The 23,104-nt window shown below is 37.6% G+C and overlaps 1 protein-coding gene across 4 annotated transcripts in view; it reads right to left on the bottom strand.

The window, feature by feature from the left end:
- The window catches only part of TASOR2 (transcription activation suppressor family member 2), a 79,362-nt gene that overhangs the window by 9,279 nt on the left and 46,979 nt on the right, over window positions 1–23,104 (bottom strand). For 3 of the 4 annotated variants that reach the window (XM_045857849.1, XM_045857848.1, XM_045857851.1), the window contains 4 exons: window positions 21,442–21,684; window positions 15,090–15,960; window positions 12,823–13,252; window positions 6,223–10,014 (listed from right to left, as the gene is read on the bottom strand). In XM_045857849.1, the coding sequence (XP_045713805.1) occupies window positions 6,223–10,014; window positions 12,823–13,252; window positions 15,090–15,960; window positions 21,442–21,684 (5,336 nt within the window). The remainder of the gene's footprint in view (window positions 1–6,222; window positions 10,015–12,822; window positions 13,253–15,089; window positions 15,961–21,441; window positions 21,685–23,104) is intronic. The other variant, XM_045857850.1, reaches the window with a different exon arrangement.

Consider the following 23,104-nt stretch of genomic DNA (forward strand, 5'->3'; position numbering starts at 1 on the left):
TTCAAATAAATTCCTATAGGCAACATGTCTTTTAACAGAGACCACTAAAATATCTAAATCCAAATCTTTAGCTCTTACTTATTTTAGTAATAAACTATTTGAGTAACTACATTTTATGTTCAACATTTTCATCAAACCCTATGCTGTCCTGGGCTAGTCTATCATACATTCTGAATTTTGACAGTAATAAAGGACCTCACAGATCTTCCTCATCTTAACAAATAAATGGGGGCCTGACATGCCATCACTGACAAATGCTTCAGGACTCTCCAGGAATGAAAAATTATAGGGATAGCTTTCTGACCTTTGCTTTGACAAGACTTCCTTTATTCCATTTACTTTATGTGTCACTTTTCTCACTTTCAGATTAGTTTTACCTCTGCACACTATTTTCTGTTGTAAATAGTGGCCACATGATAAAATATTATGAAACAACACATTCACTATTGGAACAGGCATGGTATCTTGATGTAGTCCTACCAGACTTATGATCTGTCTCCTGTATGAAAACGAGTATTGTCTGTGCTCTGTAAATGGTGTAAGAAGTAAGATATTGCACTGTTGCTTTTGAAAAGATGGAAGCAAAAAGAAATCAAGTTTTCTGCTCACTGTGGCAAAACAGCAACAAGGCCATGATGCTAACTCAATCTCAGACTTATTTTAGCACAGGCCTCAGGGATAGTTAGACAAATAAAATTAATTCAAGGTTAAAAAAATTAATTTCCAGGTTACTTTTGGCAGCCAACCACCTTCAAGTAGACTGGAGGTCATTTAATGCTTTTTCAACTACACTGCTTACCAAATGGCATGAAATTGGGACAGAAACTATGGGGAGAGAGTATAGGGACAGATCTGGCAATCATTTACGAAGAACCCTGGAGAAGAAAACAATCCTCAACAAGAACAAAAAATCTGTTATACAAAACGATCAAACTCTGTAAATTTGGAAAAAGCCCTAAATATTTTAAGATCATATTTAAATGATACAAAATAGGAGCCATAAGTTATCTTCAGGAAGAAAGTGTGGATAGCTTCAAGTTAAATCCTGTTATCTGTCATTTCTCCAATCCATTCTCCACACTAGATGAAGGGCTCTCTAAAATGCAAGAAAGATGCCATTCACCTTTTAGAAATCCTTTTCAGTACCTCTCGAATGACCTTAGGGTAGTCTAAACACCTTAGTGTGACTTCTATTAAGGCCCTTCTTCCTAACATGGACCTTTCTTACATCTCTAGACATGTTTCTCGATAGTACACACTATGCTCCAAGCATACTGACTGGCCCTCTTCACTGTGCCCTTGTGTACCCCTCTGACCCTTTTGGAAACCCTCTCAGGGTCCCCTTTTCTTCCTACAGTGCTGAACCTTTGACTGAAACTGCCCACTGTCTCTTGGCAGACTCCCAAACCTTGAGGACAGTGTCTGTGCTGTGTCCACTGCATCCTCCACACCAACAACCTCATGTTTACCAGCTTCACATCTGCTTCGGGGAAAAGCAGGGAACTGCCATCCAGGCCTCATCAGCATCTATCTAATGTGCCTTCTGTGATGACTGTCACACTCATCACAAACATCTCCAAGTGTCTAATATTAGTTACTCAGTATTTCAACCTTTATGGATTTATCATATGGACTCCATCATGTGACAGATACTCTGGAACTGACATAGGACTTCTCAGAAGTACTGACAAAGTGAACTCTGCAGCAAATCTAGTTATTTAGAGCCAGAACACTTATTAGTCCCACCGACCATAACCCATTTAAGAGGTCAACCTTGCTAACTTTCTTTACTTTTATTTATTTATTTTTAGAGAGAAGAAGGGAGGGAGAAAGAGAAATATCAGATTCTTACACATCCCAACTGGGGGCCTGGCCTCCAACCCAAGCAACATGGCCTGACGGGAATCAAACCTGTGACTTTTCAGTTTGCAGGCCAACACTCAATCCACTGAACCACACCAGCTAGGATTAGCCTCACTAACTGTAGAAAAATGTCCCTGACTTTCCTGGCTATGCCTATAGCCTTCAAAACAATATTGAAGCGCCTGTACCATTACACTTACCATATTTTTATATTTATTTCTATTTCTTTTATCAGTGTTTTTCATTTCCCCTCGTCTGCACACATCAGAGCTCTAAAACAGACACTAAGAAGGGCTGCTGTCATTTGAACTGGCTACTGCTGCAAGTGTGGAGGGGCCCTGCTTTGGGCTGGTGCTCCAGGCAGGTGAAGGTGGGGCTGGCATGACCGAGGCTGAGCCAAGCAGAAGGTAGACTGAGGGCAATGGAAGCCCTCACAGCTGGAGAAGGAAGCTGCCACTCTGGCAAAGGTCAGGACAGACCTGGTGGTGTTGGACTGGAATTGGAAGGAGCATGCATCCATTTATGTTTTCAAAACAAACATATACATATTACTTGTACATTTACCACAATCTGTTTTTTTGGCTGTTTGCTGGTTAGATGTAGACACAATGATATCCAGTGACACTCAGGTCACCCACTGCCCTGTCTTGATTCCAAATGCTATTCTTCACTAAAGAGAATCACAGCTCCTGGATCAGGGAATATACAAGATAAGCCTACATCATCATATTGCACCAAAAGAAGTGTCGGAAGAATTATGGACACTTGTCAAAAGGACACAAGCCAGCTTAAAGAGACTCCCACTAACTAGGTCTGGGACAATCTGAGCATTAACATAACCAAATGGTAACTCTGAGTAAAATAATATGGAACATGGGTACACAATGATAATAACTGAGCAAATGAATAAACAAATGAAAGAGAATGGAAAGATCTACCCTACAGCAATGAACTAATGAATGTACAAGGAATGATGGAATTAGAATATCAGTATGTGGAAACCATCACAGTGATTCAGGTAAGAATCATCAATCTGATAGGTGACAGTCTCACAAGGAATAGGATATTTACAAGTCCTATTGTATTTCCCACTTACTAGTTACTATAACATGTTTATTAATTGTACATTGGAGGAACCTGGCAGAAACCATTTTGACCAAATGAAAAATGTTAATACACTAGGAATCTGACAAAAACTGAGAGGCTTGACAAGCAAAGACAATATGTGATGTGGAAGTAAAGGTGGAGTCTGTGGCCTGGATAAGCATGGTACATTAATGCTCAGGTCCTGATTTTTAGGGTTGTATTGTGATCATATAAAAAAAGCCCTTGCAGTAGTCTCGTATGACACACTAATGTATTAAGAGGTAAGGGGACATTGTGTCTGCAACACATTTTCAAATGGTTCAGAAATGTTAACTGTGGGGTATCTGGGTGAAGGTTACCATTTCCGCAATCTTTATGTGAATTTCAAATTATACTTTAAAAGTTAAAACAAAAGATAGCTCTGGCCAGGTATCTCAGTTGGTTAGAGTGTCATCACAATACACCAAGGTTATGGGTATGAGCTCCAGTCAGGGCACACACAAAAACCAACCAATGAATGTATAAATAAGTGGAAGAACAAATAAATAAATACACTATTTTTAAAAAAGTTAAAACAAAAGAGAGAATGCTCCCCTTTCCAAAAATAAAATATAAAATTTGAGGATAGAATGAGGAAGCTAATGGTGAACTGAGACAGATTCTGGCTCCTGTGAAGTTACAATTTTACCATGGTTACATCATTTAAAATTTAGGACCATGTCCTCACCAGAACGTAAGTTATCCTAATATTTAAAAAAATATTTTCTTTAGCCATGCAGAAGCTTTATATTTTAATGAAATCCTATTTGTTTATTCTTTCCTTTATGTCCCTTAATATAGGGGACACATATATATCAAAAGGGAAGGGTTGTCAAGGAATATATTTAAAGGACCCATGGACAAAGCCAAAGTGGGAAATGATTGAGGGTGGGGAGTGGGAGTGGGTGGGGCAGGGGAAAGTGGTGGCAGGAAAATGGAGACAATTGTACTTGAACAACAATCAATCAATCAATCAACATATCCTGCTTCTGGCCAATCTGGAGGCATAGGTGGATACACTTTGCCTCCTTGCACAACCAAAAGAAGGATAACAATCAATTTAAAAACCAAACCAAACAAAAAAACCCAGAACTGCCAGAAAATTGAACTGTATGGAAGTCCAACAACCAAAGAGTTAAAGAAGAAACATTCATCCAGACTGGCAGGAGGGGCAGAGGCAGGCAGCTGGGGTGGAAAGAATACAAGGCAAGGCAGTGGCTGGTGGACCAGGCAGTCCCACATTTGCATGCAGATTTACCAGGACAACTGTGGAGCAAGACAAACTGCCCAACCCAGAGTTCCAGTGTGGGAAAATAAAGCCTCAAAACCTCTGTCTGTAAAAACCTGCGGGGATTGTGGTGGCAGGACAAACTGCCAATCTCATAGGAGAGTTCACTGGATGGGCCCATGGGGTCCTAGAATGGACACAAGCCCACTCGACCCAGGAATCAGAACCAGAAGGATGCAATTCATTTGTGGGTAGCAGGGGAAGTGACTGAAAGTGGACGACAGCTGAGCAAGCAGCACTGTTTCCTCTTGGACCTCTCCCTTACATACAGTGCCATAATGCAGCAATAGGTTGCCTCGCCCTGGCAAATACCTAAAGTTCCACTCCTTACAACATAACAGGTATGCCAAGACAAAGAAATATGGCCCAACTGAAAGAACATATTGAAACTACAGAAAAAGAACTATGCGAGGAGGAGATAGCTAACATATTGGATGCATAGTTCAAAACACTGGTAATCAGGACGCTCACAGAAATGACTGAGTACAGCCACAAAATACAGGAAGATGTGAAGGCTAAATAAAGTGAAATAAAGAAAAATACACAGGGAACCAACAGTGAAGGGAAGGAAATTGGGATTTAAATCAACGATTCAAAATGGAAGGAATAAATATTCAACAGGAATAAAGAAACAAGAATTCAAAAAAAAATGTCTGGGACAACTTTAAACATTCCAACATCTGAATCAGAGGGGTGCCAGAAGGAAGAGGAAGAGGAAGAAATTGAAAACTTATTTGAAAAAACAGTAAGGAAAACTTCCCCAATCTGGTGAAGGAACTAGACATGCAAGTCTAGGAAGCTCAGGGAGTCCCAAAGAAGTTGGATTCAAGAAAGAATACACCAACATACATCATGATTAAGTTACCCGAGATTAAAGATAAGGAGAGAATCTTAAAAGCAGCAAGGGGAAAGGAGACAGTTACCTACAAAAGAGTTCCCATAACACTATCAGCTGATTTCTCAAGAGACCTTACAGGCAAGAAGGGGCTGGAAAGAAGTATTCCAAGTCATGGAAATCAAACACCCACAACCTAGATTATTCTATCCAGCAAAGCTATCATTTAGAATAGGAAGGTGGATAAAGTACTTCTAAGATAAAGTAAAGTTAAAGGAATTCATTATCACCAAGCCCTTATTATATGTATGAAATGATAAAGGGACTTATCTAAGAAAAAGAAGACCAAAACTATGAACGGTAAAATCTAACAAACTGCTAACTATCAACAACTGAACCTAAAAAACCCAAAACCAAACCAAACCAAGCAAACAACTAGACCAGGAACAGAACCACAGAAATGGAGATTACATGGAAGGTTATCAGTGAGAAGAGAAGTCGGAGTGGGGGAAAAGGTACAGGGAATAGACATAATTGGTAGATACAAAATAGACAGGGGAGATTAAGAATAGTATGGGAAATGGAGAAGCCAAAGAACTTATATGTAGCACCCATGGACATGAACTAAGTGTGGGGGATGCTAGAGGTGAGGGGAGGTGCAAGGCAGAGGGGCATAAAGGGGAAAAAATGGGGTGACTGTAATAGCAAAATCAATAAAATATACTTAAAAAGTAAAGTGATGTATGAAACCAAAAAAGTTCCTTTTCAACAATCCATATTAATTAAGAAAGACAGGTAGTAATTTTTTAAAGTCTCAATTTTACCTTAAGAACATTTGAATTTAAATATGTCTATACTGATAACTTTTTTGAAAATGAATAACTACATTAATTCTGGAATATCATACATATCTTCAAATACAGTACCAAAGGCAGATAGATCCTTGTAATATAACATTTAGTATGTGGCTAAAAAATTAGCTGAGAAACTCAAATACCACCTTCCTGTATCATCTGTTTCTGGAGCCAAGAATGCTAAACTTACTACTTTTAAAATAATCTAAAATTAAACAGCAAACAATATAAACTATAAGGAAAATCTGGCACTTTACCTTTGTTCTCACAAAGAATGACTTGTCTTCTGTCTCAACGAGGTAGAACAGAAAGGTGCTTTTGCAAGCCTCTTTCACGACACTTTTTAGTTTGACATGCAAACTGGTACACATGTCTGTAATCATGTCTTCATAGGAGGATGACCTTCTTGGGAAAGATGAATACATCTCTTGAGATGTGGTTTCTTCAGAACTAACATTTGACTCTTTATCTCTGAAAACAACTTGTTTGCTATTCATCACCACCTTGTTGAATTCTGCATATTCATTCAGAATACGGGAGATATCATTCCGAGATTCCTTCAAAGTACTATTATATTTCAGTTTGTTGAGGTGGAAGTTAACAGTCTGATTTCTTTCAGAATTTGTAAGATGATTTCTCTTGCGATCGTGTCTTTCCTCCCAAAAGGATGAACTGTCCAAATTGGTGTGCAGGTGGCCTCTCAGGGGTGGGTTCTGTTCTCTGGCATCTGAGTGCATGATAGTTACCATGAGGGGACTTCTGCTCCGGAATGGAGGATGGAGAACTGAAGACTCGGATGTTTTTGGCAAAGGGAAAGCTCCAGAAGCAATTTGGAGTGGTGGCTCCTTAAGAAAGACTGTGGAAAAGGCAGAATGCTGAGAACTGCCACTCTTTACAATTTGTTTCAGTTTCTGTTCAAAGCGCAGATATTCTAGATCTAAAGTGTTCTGTGTAAGGTCATCTGCCACCTGCCAAGTATTTGTCCAGGAGCTAACCAAGCCATGTTTAGCAGTGAAATTTGAATGCCTCCTCAGGCTGTGCAAAGTCCTTTTAGTATCTTTGAGCTCTTTAGTTATAGTAAAGTTAGTATAAGTCCTGGGGATACCATGAAGATCTCTGATTTGTACATAACATGGCACACACTTATCTTCTTTTTTTAATCCAACAGACCAGTTTCGGGGAGGTATGCTGGTCTCCACTGGAACTTGATTAGAGTAGGCCCCATCTTCATTATCACTACTGTTTGGGCTCAGAAAAGAGTCATAACCATCTTTTGAAGCACCTTCTTTCTTGTTGTGACTACATTGCAAAGTGCAGGAACCCTCCATGTCTAATTTGAAATTTCTACAATCACCAAGAGAGTCTTGATCAGAGTCTCCAGAAAGTGGTTCATAATGGATGTCAGAATTCACACTAATATCCATGTCTTCACCCAGGGCTTCAGAGTCCTCCTCGGCCCTGACATGGTCACCAGAGCTTTTATTTTCCATCTGTTCTTTAGAGACTAAACAAACAACAGGGGCACAAGATTTGGAAACAAAAAAAGCAGAAGGCTCTTTACTGACATTTTCACTGGTGACTGATATATTTTGGTAAGAATCAGCATATAAATACATGGGGGAAAGCCTGCCATTCAACAGATCCTTTGTTTTGCATGTTGACGTATCTTGTGGCATATAGATGTTCTGCTTGCCTTTTGGAGACATGGTGTTTGATCTAGAGCTAACACAACCTAGATCCATGTTTTTTTCATGTAACTCAGTTTCAGCTTCATTATTCTTAAGCAAACTAGCCATTCTGACTACTGATATTTCCTGTGTTTGAAACCCTGCCTCTATGTTTATGGGTCTTGTACAATAGGTTAAGGTAGTGCCATTTAAGTCTGAATGCATTTGTACCTGTGTATTATCAGCTCCATCAACTGAGTCTGAGCTCAAGGACTGAGCTTGCATGTAATCACATTCATTTGTTTTGATATCACTGCTAAAAAGATTCTCTTTAATGCATTTCACTATGTCACTTGGAGCACTTGTAGAAACAAATGTGTCAACCAAAGACTTATTTTCCATAATCTTTCTAGGACTAAATGGAGGCTTAGTGGTCTCCAATGCAAGTTGATTTAAGTCTGAATTTCTGTTCTCTAAACTGGTTGGCTGTAATGGATTTCCTGACATTACCAATTTTTCTGGACAAGTCTTGAAATCAGTTCTGTAAGTGGCAGTTGATGCAGGCTGGTTTAACTCTGTATGGCAGCATGGCACCTTTTCTGAGAAGGAGAAACTCTTATCATACTCACTTTGGACAATTTCCTCAGTTACTTTACCCAGAAGTGTTAAATGTCTATCTTTTTTTCCTGGAAGATTATTTAATACTAGAGGTATTTCAGCAGAAAGTTGTATTTGTTGTACCCGAGTTAAGTTATCTTGTCCCACTGGATGGATAGGACCAACATAAGAATTTTCTTTTTCTGTTAAGGCCAAATCTAATGATGTAATCTGAGAGAATTTTTCACTTTTCTCACACTGTGTATTAGGATGTTTTAAACTAAATGGAAACACAGCCTGAGATGGTTCTATTTCTTCATCTGGTGCCTGAGGGTCAGGACTAGAAGCTGGTGATACTTCCTCAATTAAAGAACCAAAGGGAAAGTCTGAGGTAACATTAACTTCCTCTGTGAGCTCAAGGGCACAAGTTTCCTTAGGAAGCATTAAAGTAACCACTTCTAAATTATCATCTCTTTTCTCCTTTTCTAATAGTTTCTCTGATACTGTGCGAGGCATTGATGTATATTTAGCAGAATTCACTTCTCTGTTTTCTATGGAAGTCACTTTTTCTGGCTCAGTTATGTCTTTATCCATATCCTGGAGTTCTAAATTTGATAATGGGGCCTCCTGATGTTGCTCTGTTTCACCAGCTGGAATTTCTTCTCTGGGACTTGTAGGTGGTGATATTGTGAGAGTTAGGTCAATGTCAGAATCTTCCTCTAACTCCAGGCTTACATCCTCTCCATTTATAGATAGGCTGGTTTGTTTAGCAAATGTTGAATTAAATGATTCAAAGTTCCTATTTTCACCATTTAGACCACTCTTGCCACCCTTTAATTCTATAGAGCCATTTGATGTATTACTTCTTGATGGAATGCAGTTAAGTGAGTAATTTTTTTGCAGCATGGCAGAGGCTGATGATGAGGCTTCTTCAGTCTGTGATGGCTCCAAAATCTCTTCTGAAGATGTGCTTATGAGACTCTTAGGCTGCAGAAAAAATTCTTGAGAGAGTTTCGTTTCTTCTTTAGGTAATGAATAATTAGACCTTTTAACCAATGGTAATGCCTCCTTTTCCAATGAATTATCAGATGGCAATGATGTGCCTGGAACAGGACTCTCTTTGTGTAATGAATATGTTTGGTTATTAGCTAGTGTCTCTCCACTTACCGATGAAGCACAGAAGTACTTAGTACCTTTCTCTCCTGACGTTGCTAGAGACAGAATGTCCTTAAGACTTTGTGTTTGTACCTTTTCAAACGTGGACACAGGAAGTCTAAGACTTGAAGCAGGTGATACTTGTTTAATCAATTCCATATTAAAGGTCACAGGTTTATCAGCTCTACTTACAATTTCTGTCTGTATTGGTATACAGGCATTTTTTTCGAAAGTGAGAGTAACTGGTTCCAGATTAATCATTACATACCCTGTATCATCCTTCTTTTTCAATGAAGCTTGACAGTCTTTGGTTTGGGGGTTAAGGGTCTGTAAACCATTTGCTTTTGCTTGCATTGTTGCATGAAAAATATCAACTTTGCTCTCAAGGGTGCTATACACAGGTTTTTGACAAATCACTGACTGCTTGCTAATCCCATCACAAGTCTTGGTGAATGTCGTTTGTGTGACAGTATCATAAGAAGTCACTCTTGTGCTATCATGTAGCTCAAAGGTTTTCTCTTCACCAGGAGTAGAAGGTCCATTAGTTTGGGTACTTCCAATGTTAGAATGCATCAGATTAGAAGTCTTTAGTTTATCTGATGATTCTGGTTTGGCATTCTCCTCAGTTATCTGAAATGACCAAATTAAAAAAACAACAACAAAACACACACAAAAAAAGAGTCAAACAGATTTAAAAACACATGTGAAAAACAGAATAGACAAGGATTAAATTTAGTTTTAGTCTTTTGAGTCTTCTAATCCATAAGAACAAGACAGGGTAAAGATCAAGAAAATCCCTCTCTTTTAGACAGGTTTAAAATACCCCACAAATAGGAATTTGTTTTCTTTAAACATACAACACACCGATTGTATATCCAAAACTTTTAAATTACACAGTCCATTTTTTTAAAGGACTTTTAGGAAGGAAAGTGGCTAGACCACTGACACTTTAAAGCCTTGAAAATCCAGCTTGTTTGCTAAACAGCATTGCTTAATTTGGAAATGCAGCTCTAGAAGAAAAGTACTTAGTTAATTTTCACTATTTTTAGTAAAATTAAAAGATAACTTTTTAAAGCAAAGAACAACTTTATTTTGAACACTAGCTTTTAACAGACTATAAATATACTGTCATCTGGAAATTTCCCATAAGAACACCGATTAATTACTATTTCTTGTACATAGAATATAATGGTATCAGTATCCATTCTGGTAAATGAAAGCCCCTTCAGGGGGCTTTCAGCTATCTTCTTTGTTTATAACTGGAGGTAATTTCTCACTTACTATTACCTCCTACTCAACAGAGCAAAAGTGCAGTTTACATGAAAAAACTGAACCAAAGAGACTGATGGTCAATATGGATCTAGGTTAAACATTGCTACCTCTAGATAATTTTGATAATCTCATACACAGGTTGTTGTTTGTTTTTTAAAAGCTGAAGCATGGTCTTGTACAGAACAGGGTAAATGGACTGATTATACAATTGACCATACACCTGTAATTTTCGGAACATTATGGTCACAGATTTCCTGCCATGTGTTGAGACAGCCCTGTTAGAAGTTAGGACCCGTGTTTCAAACCTCACTAAAAAGGTTTCTATCTTAACTCAAGACACAGAGCTGAGTAATTGGCAGGATAGAGCTGAGACTCAGAGTTTAAGAGAACATGACTGGACAGGCACAAACACAGAAAAATCTTAATGCTAAGCGTCATTTGGAGAACATTTCTGTGAACCTCCCACCTAATCACACTGTGACTGTTAATGTTTGATCAAAGTCCTGAATCTCACTGTGCCTGTAGTCTTAGGAAAATGCAAATTGTGATAATCTTGATATGTTTTGACTGATAGGTGAAGTGTAATGTTTCTAAAGCAAAGTGTGATCATTTGAAAAAACTGCAGACTTAAACACACAACTAAAAGAAACATGCTATTGGTTTCTAATACCCATTGTGCTAGAATTCTTTTGGATCCTAGTTTGCCCACTTACAGAATAAGGGACTGGTATAGCACATGCGTGTGTTACCTTTAAAGTACAGGTACAGTATCCAGGAAGATGATGGAAAAAATTTTAAGTATATGCAATAGAAAGGTTTAGGAATCATTAATTTTAATACTCTTCCTCCTTCTTAATATTCTATTTCATGTTTGTAAAAGACCGTTCCTAAAATTAGTACTGATGATAGTTAATTATATATTACCACAACAAAAAAATACTTTTTAAGAATATTGTGTGTATGTGTGTATTAAATTTAGCCTGACTAAACCATATTTTCTTATTCTAGGGTAGTAATTCTTAACTGAATTTTAAGAATCTCGTTGATTATCAAATACCTATGAACCACATCAAGAGAAAAATCATATGCATACATAAAACATATATATGTATACACATGTAAACACACATGTGCACACTCTGACATTAAGAAATAATTGGATTGCCTAGATTTGAACTCTCGCTTGACAATTTACTATGTGACTTCAGATAATTTCCATACTCCTTTATGCCTTTGTTTCCTCATCTATTACAGAGGGGGGAATGGTCCTTACCTCATTGGATTTTGTGAGAATTAACTGACTTAATATGAGGCAAGGGCTCAGACCACTATCTGGCCTATAGCACTCCATCAGTCTTCATTTTGATAATGAAGATGAGCATTTGGAGGCATTCACAGACACTTGGACCTACAAATCCCCAAGTAACCCCAGGTATAGAAACACTGTCTGTTCATGTGAAGCCAGGAAAGACAAACCCATGCAAAATTATTCTGAAATAAATCTGGGCCCAAAGCTTAAAAGGCAGGTATTTTGTCAATCTATTTACTTAGAATCTTAATACAACTTTTTTATTTGCTCAAGTTAAAATTTAATTATCTGCCTGGCTGAACAGCATTTGAGAAAAATAGAATGAAGCAAAGTGTATTTAGTTATCTATAGACTTATGGGAGGTTTGGTATTTTATTTACTGTTCTAGTATTTGTTTTTGAAAATAATTTTAACATATTCAATTAATTTACTTTAATGTTTATCAAAGATTTCTAATATTATCATATCTGATCCTTAAATACCATTCTGGGTAAGACATATGGGTATTATTCACCTCTTTTATAAGAAAAAAAGGCTCGGAGTGAACAGGTAATTTGCCCTATTAAGCAAAAAACAAGTGACACAATTATGGCTGGCTTCCAGATCATCTGGGCCCCATGACTTTTTACTTCTGTTTCTTCAATCAGAAGACAAATAAGCTCTACCTGCAAACTATCTAGAGAGACCAAAAAACGAAGTTTTGGACATTATAATCCTTTACAAAAACTAGAGGATCTGCTTTCCTAAAAGAAATGAGTGCCTTGTTTTGGATGTGATTTTACATACAAAGGGGGAAAAAAGGAAAGAAAATGTTTTCAAAAGTAATGTCAGGATTTGTAGTACTCAGCTTTACTTACCTCATTATTGTAAGAATACATAAAATTCTGGTTTTCTGGGGTATCTGGATGACCTTCTCTTGCAAAAATTTCTTTCTGTTCATTCTGTACCCAGAGCTCCAAGCCTCTTGCAGGTGGTGGTTTAATGAAAGGAAGCAAGGAGTTAGTGTCAGGGAAGGATGCTTCAGCACTATGGCCTCTGGGAGCTTTCTTTGTCTCCAACAAAGGGGCTACAGAACATCTTTCCACACTGGGGGACTCCTCAATTTCACTGAATTCAAAAGATTCTATTATGCTATTTATAGACACATATTTGGCGGGGTTGCTGTGCTCTACTACTTTTCGGGATGATCGTATGACTTTGTTTTGATTGCTGTAAAACAGAGCTACCCACGTATGAAGTAAAAGCTTCACTTCTTCCACGTTATCAGGTAAATCAGTGTTCCAGGGCCTGAGATTGTAAAGAAAAAACATACAAAAATCACTGGAAACGGTTATTTTAGATGATTGTCTTCTAAGCAAGTGCCTTTATTATTATCCTTAGTTTTTGTGTTATGCTTAGTTTTTGTAAACTTAGTGTTCATTTTTATTGTAAAAATTACATGAACATGCAACAATGAATAAAAGAATAATAATGAAGTTGATTTAACAAGTAATTATGATGAATCTAATCTACTCATTTTACATAGACAGAGAAGGGAACTGAAGATCAAAGCTTGAAGTGACTTCTTTCAAATTACAAAACATGTAAATGGTAGAAAACATGATCAAATATTAGGTCTCCTAGCTCCTAGCCTCTAATTTTTTTTTGCTAACATGCAAAGTCTCCTGGACACAGTGTACCTATTATATGGACATTGGTTTCAGCAGTTGCCCAAATCCTCATTTCCTTGCTTTTGCAAAGTCTGGCTTATTCATTTCCACTTTTGCATTTCTCTTCTAATAATTGGGAAAGTGTGAAGATTAAATTATCTCTGTGGGTAATTCAGCAGAACTATACTGTTTTCATATTACAGTTCTAGAAAATCTCCTGAAACCAAAAGGGGAGATACAAAACAGTTCTGGCCACTGCCAGACAAAAGGATAGCAAAGAGCTGGATTGGGATGAGTCAGAGGGTCTATAGAACTAGGTTTCAGTTAAACAGGGTTAAGGCTAAGATTTGAAATGGCCCTCATCAGTAGATGGGCACATAAATATATGTATGCTCTTCTGAGTGTAAGCTCATAACTGAATCAAGGAAAGAAATCTGACACAAAATTTAGTCATTCACATATCCAATATTCCACTAATAGGTAGCTCAATGTCATATGATACAGCTAATGCTTCCTGTTGATAGTAATGATACTATTCACTAGCATGTGCCAATCACTGCACAAATCCCCAATGCATATATAGTCATACCTCAGTACTTGTTGGCTTCAGAACTCGTCAAGCCCTGTACTCATCACATTTTGACAAGAAAAAAATATGTCATCACTCATTGCTTGCTCGGTACTCGTCAGTTTCAGCACTCATCACGAGTTCCAGAATCAATTAACGATGAGTACTGAGGTACCACTGTTAACATCCTCATACTGTAGCTACTACTAAACTCACACTTAAAAGTGTTTAATGCTCCACTGGCATTGTCTGGAAGTTTGTTAGACATGTAGACTCTCAGTCCCTATTCCAACAGACTGTCAGAATCTATAGTTCAGAGAGATCCCTAAATGGGTTGTACACATAATGAAGACTGAGAAGCACTGTCTTAAAACATAGGGACTTCTGGTCACAGAAGCCAGGAAGTGGAAGAGTCTAGATCAAAAGCTGCATTAGTCCACACTCCAGAGCCCATGGAAGATTTACAAAACAACCCCTTGTAAAACCTCTCACTCATAGCAATATGATCAACTTCACAAGTTAGAAGTAATTCTTTAAATGTTTCTTGTGAAATTCAGTCTTTAAAGCATTATTTCTGCATCTCACTATTTTACATTAAGCTCTCATGTAAATATAATCCAAAGACTACAAAACCTTGTGAAAGAACATCTCAAAGTGGAAAGTCATTTACAGGGCTAAAGTTACCTTGCAAAAGTTCTGCATGTGATCACTGATAGATAATAGTAGAACCAGCCTCACATTCTTTAGCATCAGCAAACACAACTGCTTGATATTATTATTGACTCACTGAATTTACATACAACACTGCCTTCTCCTTTCCCAAAGTTTGGCACAAGTATTTCTACTCAGTACACCTATCTCAATAGGAAATTCACCTCCGTTTTCATCAAGTTTCACTCCTACTTACCCATGTAATGCTCTTAGGATAGTTTTCTCCAGTGGGTTGTTGGTGTATTTGCTGTCTAAGCTGAATACATAGTTTGCTTCACATTTGAAAGTGACCTTGAAGGAGCCATTACAGCTGAACACAGTGTGAGAGCAGTAGAAGTCTCTTAAGCTGGAGGAAAGCAATCTGCTCCTGCGCTTGAGTACCGGGTCCTCAGAAAGCTTTTGAAGAGGAGAGATGTTCTGCTGATGCCGAAATGGCATTACTTTCCCCACTGGGGTTCCTGCCTCAGGGCCTTTTGTGCCATTCTTGGTGAAGGCAGGGCCAGGTACCCCTCTCTGCTGTAGCAGCTTCTTTGAATGTTCTGCAAGGAGCAGGGCATAGGAATGTTCCACAGCAACAAAAGAACTCTGGCTCACAGCAGAAGTTTCTAGTGTCTCTTCAGGAAGTGCTGACTGGATTTCAACAGGGCCCTGACTGACGGGAACCTCCTCTTGGCTGACAGTGGAGTCTGATGTCAGATTACTCTTCCTTTCAGAGGAGGGCTGAGGTAACGGTCCACCTTTTTGACTCCTAACTCCTCTATGATATTCATGGTCAGATGTACTGCACAGAGAATGTTCTTTAGAAAGCAAAACATTGTTTTGTGGCAATTCAGAAGAGCAGGGAAGGTTTCTGGGCTCTGGTGGTGGTGTAGTAGAGGTAGCAGCGCTTAATGCTAGATCAGCTAACAGATTTAGGGCCTGGGAGTCACAACTGACAATGGAGTTCTCAGCTGGAGCTTTCTGAGCCACTGTGGTATTTTCTGGTTGAGTTGTATTTATATTATTAACATCTTCTTGCCCATGTGGTGAAATTTTTGATTGAAGCTGTGAAACAGTTTCTCCTTTGGCTTTAGTATAAAAGAAAAAAAATACATAGCATTTGATTTCCATATAATTAAATCTTTGCCATATATATTCCTATGGCCTAGTGAAAATCAATGGTTAAGTCAACACATTCAAGAAAAACCTCTTGACATGCTACATAAATGGTATATTAAAATTTTACTACAAGACTGAGGTCTTTTCCCACTCTCCGATCTATTATAATGTAATTACCAGAGAAACAAGTCCTAAGGAATGTGCTATTAACAAATCACCCATCTAACTACATACAAGGGATCCTGCTCAGCTGCCCACCCAAAATACCAGTGAATATACCAAAAGCAGAAAACAAGAGTCCTGCCCTGAGAGAGCTTACAATCTAGTGCAAATATAGGAATCCTTAAGTTTGAATTGTATGTTAACATGCTTTCTTAGAAATCATTTCCCTTAACAAGTGATTAATAACCCAAGTTCAAGAGAGATGATGATTTTAACCATATTGATGTTTTGTTAAAATATGCAATGATATGAATAAAAACTTTTAAAGTCATGAGTATTCAGAATAGCTAACCGATTTAATCACCTTTTAAAACTTTAATTTTGCACTGAAAACATTTCCTCTCTGTCTGCAAAATAGCAAATCTCCTTGTCTACTGATAATACTCTCTGTTGATAATCAAATCTACCTAACCCATTTGCCTTTAATTAGACAATCTCAAGTGGTTTACTTGCATTGTTAGGACACAGATTCAGCCTTCTCAAATGCAGTTATCATGAAAGACAAAATTCATAATATTAGACAACAATTCCCTGTAGCAAGTGGGTAGATGGACAAAAAAGCTAACTGTGCCCCCTTTATAATTAACAGCAGCAGGTCTGGAATGAATTATTATTAACCTCCCTGCAAAGGCCAACGATGACTTCTGGTCAAGATGGTGGCATAGACAGACATGGCTTGCCTCTTCACACAACCACATCAAAATTACAACTAAAATATAGAACCATCACTCAGAGCTACTCAAGTTGAATAGAAGTCTGACAACTACAGAATTAGAGGAACCATATCCATCCAGACTGGCAGGAGGCGCACAGACAAGGAACAGGCTGGTCCCACACCCACTTGTGGGGGATAAAAATTTGGGAGGAATATTTCAGAAGTGACAAGTCCCAGTCCCACATGAGGCCCATCAGCCCAGGGTTCCAGTGCCAGGAAGATAAGTCCCCACAACTTCTGGCTGCAAAAACCAGTGGGAATTGGGTTGGTGCAAGAACCTGCTTAATCCTTAAGCAGTTCTTCTTAAAGAACCCACACACTGACTCACCTACTCAGACTTACTCCCCCTGAGCTCCAGTACTGGCGTTATAGCTTGAAAGGCACCAGTGGAGGAACTGAAGTGTTTGCCATCAATGTGAGCAGAAGCCATTGTCCCTTTTCTAAATCTTCCCCTCCCCAGAGCCAGTAAGCTGATGCCGTATCTGAAACTCCATTAACCTGGCTAACACTGTTTGACCCTCTTTGGAGATTCCCAGAGATTCTGCCCACCCAAAATACCAGCCCACTCAAGCTATTTTTCTATGTGAATGGCTTGTCTTGGCTCACACTCCACAACTTCATAAATCCTATCAACATGCAATAGTTTGGCTTCAGTGAGCCCCAGGCCCAGCACTAGCAGCAGTCAGCTTAGAGTCACAGCTTGGCTTCACCTGGGAATCTTCAAGCCTAGCACAATTAGCAGCCAGATTGTTTTAGAACTCAGGCAAGGTGGCCCCAGGCAAAACACAAGTGGGGACTGACCTTAGCCTGCACCACCCAGGAAACCCCAAGGCCTACACACTCAATGGATAGCTACAGACCACACCACCACCCTCCCTCTGCATAGGTGATCCTCTACGAAGGGCAGAGGCTGGTGGTCAGTGGTCACAGCCAATCCTTGCAGCTGACTGGGCTTGGTAAATTCCTCCCACTGATCTGCCAACAGCAACCAAGGCTCAACTACAAGAGGAGGGTATACTCAGCCCACATGAAAGGCACACCTCAAGTCCCCAGCCTGGGTGATAGAGGAGGCTGTGCTACTGGACCTGCCAGGATGCCTACTACATTAAGCCACACTACCAAGACAAAACAAAATCAAAGTACAGGGAAGCGGCCAAAAATGAGGAGACAAAGAAATATGACCCAAATGAAAGAACAGATCAAAACTCCAGAAAATGAACCAAACAAAACAGAGATAAGCAATCTATCAGATGCAGAGTTTAAAACACTGGTTATAAGGATGGTCAAGGAACTTAGGACATCAACAGCATAAAAAAGTTTCAGTCAGAAAGGAAGGATACGCTAAATGAAATAAAGAACAATTTACAGAGAAACAGCAGTAGAGTGGATAAAGCTGAGAATTAATCAATGATATGGAACATAAGGAACCAAAAAACAACCAGTCAGAGCAGCAAGAAGAAAAGAGAATCGAAAAAAAAAAAACACATAAGGATAGTATAAGCAGCCTCTGGGACAACTTTAAGAAGTCCAACATTCTCATCAAAGGGGTGCCAGAAGAAGAGAAAGAGCAAGAAATTGAGAATCTATTTGAAAAAATGGTGAAAGACAACTTCTTAACTTGGTGGAAGAAATAGACATACAAGTCCAGAGACTCCCAAACAAGATGGATGCAAAGAGGCCCACTCTAAGACACAGCATAATTAAAATGCCAAAGGCTAAGAGAAAATCTTAAAAGCAACAAGAGAAAACAAGTTAGTTAGTTACCTTCAGGGGAGTTCCCATAAGACTGTCATCTGATTTCTCAAACTTTGTAGGCTAGAAGATATTGGCAAGGAATATTCAAAGTCATGAAAAGCAGGAACCTACAGCTAAGACTGCTCTACCAAGCAAAGCTATCATTGAGAATTGAAGAGTAGATAAAGAGCCTACCAGACAAGAAATAAACTAAAGGAGTTTATCATCACCAACCCATTATTACATGAAATTTTAAAGGGACTTATTTAACAAAAAGAATATCAAAACTCTGAACAATAAAATAGCAATAAATACGTAACTATTAATAATTGAATCTAAAAAACAAACTAAGCAAACAAGAACAGACACACAATCATGGATACAAACATTTTAATGGCTGCAAGATGGGAGGGGGGTATGGGGGAGAATGGGTGAAGTGGTGAGGGGATTGAGAAGTACAAATAGGTAGTTACTGAATAGGGGATATAAAGTACAGTATAGGAGATAGAGTAGCCAAAGGACTTACACGCATGACCCACAGATATGAATAATGGTGGAGGGATTGCCTGAGGGAGTAGGGGGGCAAAAGGGGCAAAATCAGGACAACTGTAATAGCATTATCAATAAAATACAATTTTTAAAAAAGCCAATTACTGATACATTTAAAAAGAGGAAAACTCTGATCTAAGTAAAAAAAGTGTGTATGATAGGGAGGGTAAAATTAATCAATCACTATCCAGTTTTTATTTAAAATAGCAAAACCCAAAGGGATCAGTGGAAGAAAGTGACTCAAAGCCTAGAACTGTCTCATTAGCTCCATGTGTATTGGAATCATAAAATTCATTTTATGCTTTTGACACTAATTTATTGAGACTAATTTCATTCTATGTTAACAGTATGGCTCTTACACAGAATATCGCCTGCAAATATGGTCAAGACAAAGAATACTGTACTAACGTCAAGAAAAAGTGTTTGAGTTAATGAATATGCATAGTCTCAGGTAAACCGTTTAACTACTGACTTGTTAGAGGTTCTCAATTGAAAATACAATACTGATAATCTATCTTAAAATATACAGGTAAGAGAATGCCAAATGAATTATATAAAAAATATAAAGAGTTCTGTAAATAAAAACTATATTGAAAACTTTAGAAAGGACAGAAAAATCATTAGTTTTAGTAATAAAATGACTGAACCTTCTTAAACTCTTTATATTTCAAGCATAGGAAATGAAATAGATTAGTACAGATGATTAAGAAATAAAAGAAAACTTAAGAGATTATTTAAAAGGTGGCAATCTTAAAACTTTAACTTTGAAAGTGGCTGCACAATATATATAGACATTTGAAACACAAGTCAGCTTATTTTTGCATATACATTTTGAAAACTTTTTTCTGTGCTCACTTTTCTGCCAATATCCAATTGCATACACCTTTTTCCATTAGTTAATTAGTCTACAATTATCTGAGAGCCGATTTTATAATGCATTCAAATGACATGGCTAAGAACATAAATATTATATACGAATATATCCTCATGTTACACAGCCAATGATTGGAAAATAAGTTATGAATTCCATAATGTTCTCCAAAACCCAAAAGGAAATAAGACAAAGGTGAGAGATCGGTGAAGATCAAAGCAGAAGGAAAATGCCTCACTATGGAGGCGACTTAGGGTGAGCAGGATATGGAGTGGTGGAGGGGAAGGGCACTGGCAAGAAAGGAACATGTTAGGAAAAAGCAGGAAAGAAATATGGACCCTAGGGGTAAGAGTACATAAACTGCCTTGAAAGAGATGGAGAGATTTTGGTCTGGATTCCAAAATTGCAACACTATAGGCCTGACAATATGATTAGCTTTTAAAAATTATTCAGTCATCAATATTAAAAAAAAACTTAGAAAACAAAAACCAAGCTCATACCTAATGCCATCACCCCAACAAAACCATAGTTTCTTTCTCTAAAATCTCACTAAATACAGGATTTTTTTAAAAGCTAAAAATACATTAAGGGAGAAAAGAGATTAGCAAGATTAGACAGAGAATTGATAGGAATATAAAGGTATAAAACAAATTTTAAAAAACATACAATAGGTCTCAATACTGGAGATAAATAGAACTGCACTATGCACAGAAAGGAAAGTTAAGAAGGGACATGGACCTGGAAGAAGAGTGGGTGTGTGTTTAGTTTCAGAGGTAAAGTCTGTGGAGACGATGGCTCTTTCATGTAAACAGGCTGTGTTTTGCAGTTTGAAACACAGAACTTAAGCAGTCAGTTGTTTGTCCATATAATTAAGCTTCACTATCCACTTAGCAAAATTAAGAAAGTAAAGCTGCTTTTAATATAAATGTAATGCCTTTTAAAACCAAATACAGAATTCTGTATTACTATTTTGAACAATCTTTTTACAATTCCCTTGGACAAATGAAAGTTATAGCTTACATTTTATAACTGATATGGTCCACAAGAATAGTGCCAGATACTACTTGCTTGTGCATTTAGTCATAAAAACGGCCATTTATGACTCTTGTAGACAGTTCATGTTTAGGCTTTATGCAAACTAAAAAATAGGTCTATTTTGTGATATTTGAATCCTTTGCACTTTCCTAATTTAGTTTCAATAGAAAATCAAGTTACTTAGTCCCGCTAGTGTCTGAATTAAAGAATATAACAAGAATTGTTGAAGATTTTTAATTGTTCTCTCATTATTTCAATACACTATCTTACAACCCTGATTATTCTGTATGTGGTGTTTAAATTTACAGGAAGAGTATTTCTTACCAGGTTGTGGCTGCTTTCTGATTCTGGGATTCTGATTGCCTTTTACTATAGTTACCCTCTGTTTTTGTGGAGATTTCTTCACAGGTGGCTTAGCCCTCGGAACAGTTTTGACTGGAGATTTCTCTGGTTTCCTTGCCCTTTTAGCATTCGTAGCAACTGGAACATCTTTGGAAATAGGAGCTTCTTGGTTTTTCCTATCCAATTTGGTTGTCTGTACAAACAGTGCAGTCAGCACTTCAGCACCTTATGTAGAAAAAGGGGCAGGGGGCTCAGATATTTATCAGGATAGCTTTTCCTTTTTTTTAGGGCATAACTTTAGTAATGAGGAATAAAATATAAGTTTTTGGATATTTCATTAAAAGATTTTTTAAAGAAAACAAGAGTTCGAAGTTCTCATATAAATATAAAACTATGAATTTGCTAAGTGTCAGTCTATGTCCCTATCAATTGAAGAAGAAAAATATCAAAGTAATAACTTTAAAAACAAGGCATGACTTAATTTTTCTAAAAATTTCCATAATTTGCCCTGACCACTGTGGTTCAGTTGGTTGGGCATTGTCCTGCAAAGCAAAAGGTTGCTGGTGTGATCCTGTTGGTGTGTGTGTGAGAGAGGCAACAGTTAATGTTTCACTGTCACATTGATGTTTCTCTCCCTCTCTTTCTCCTTACCTTCCTCCCACCTCTAAAAATAAATAAAATCTTTAAAAAAGATAAAAAATAAAAATCTCCATCTTCCCAAATATGGCAGGTTAAAGCTGAATATGCTAGTTCATAACACTGGGAGATAGGTAATGCATTGTACACAAAAGCAACACAGCCCCTATAAGGTAATGTGGTTGAAACTATAATCACACTTCATAGAAGAGATTGTACATTTATAAAGTGCCATCTTATATACTTCCCTTTACTAGTCCCAAATATCTACGTCTTAATACCGCCCCCCAAAAAACATTTTAAAGACAAGACAGAAAAGAGCACACTAAACAAAGTCTTCACCTGATTTAATTTCCTACAAATGTATTATAACTGCTATCTCTTACAAAATGCTCAGCTTTGCTTCTCACATGGAAGGAAGAAAATAGCTAAAGATGGAGGCACAAGAGGAAAACACAACTAGTGACCACCTGCTTATTGAACACAGTATAAAGTGTTTTAACCTTTTATGAGTTGAAAAGGTACAGTAAGTATTCCCTTTGGACACTTATTAATACATTTTACTCATTGACTTTATATAATTTCAGTTGTTTCCCACCAAAAAAAATTAGCCCCAAAGGTATCATATAAAATAATCATACATAAAAATGTTGGCAAGTATCAATATTTTAAAATTACATTATATGGAAAACAATATTTCTAATTGAGAACAGAAAACATGATATTGAACAGTTAAGAAACTGTGATGATTGCTAGTGAAATGTAGAGAAGAGACCAACTCATTTCATTTTTCAGGAGGGGCAGTTAGAGAAAGGAGTGGTTTTAAAAAAGCTTTAGAAGCTCTTCATGTTGTACCCTTATTAGATCGCATGTCCCTGGGTCTAATTATTTCCCTCCCTACTAAATAATAAAGCAGCATTTTTTTAAAAGGAATAAGACCTATTTTTCATCCAGTTACAAATTTTTAGCATAAAGAAAGGAATGTAAACAAATTAAGAATATAAAGCAG

Source organism: Phyllostomus hastatus, unplaced genomic scaffold (genome assembly GCF_019186645.2).
Source record: "Phyllostomus hastatus isolate PE091 unplaced genomic scaffold, TTU_PhHast_1.1 phas_scaffold_1674, whole genome shotgun sequence".
NCBI classification, from domain to species: Eukaryota; Metazoa; Chordata; class Mammalia; order Chiroptera; family Phyllostomidae; genus Phyllostomus; species Phyllostomus hastatus.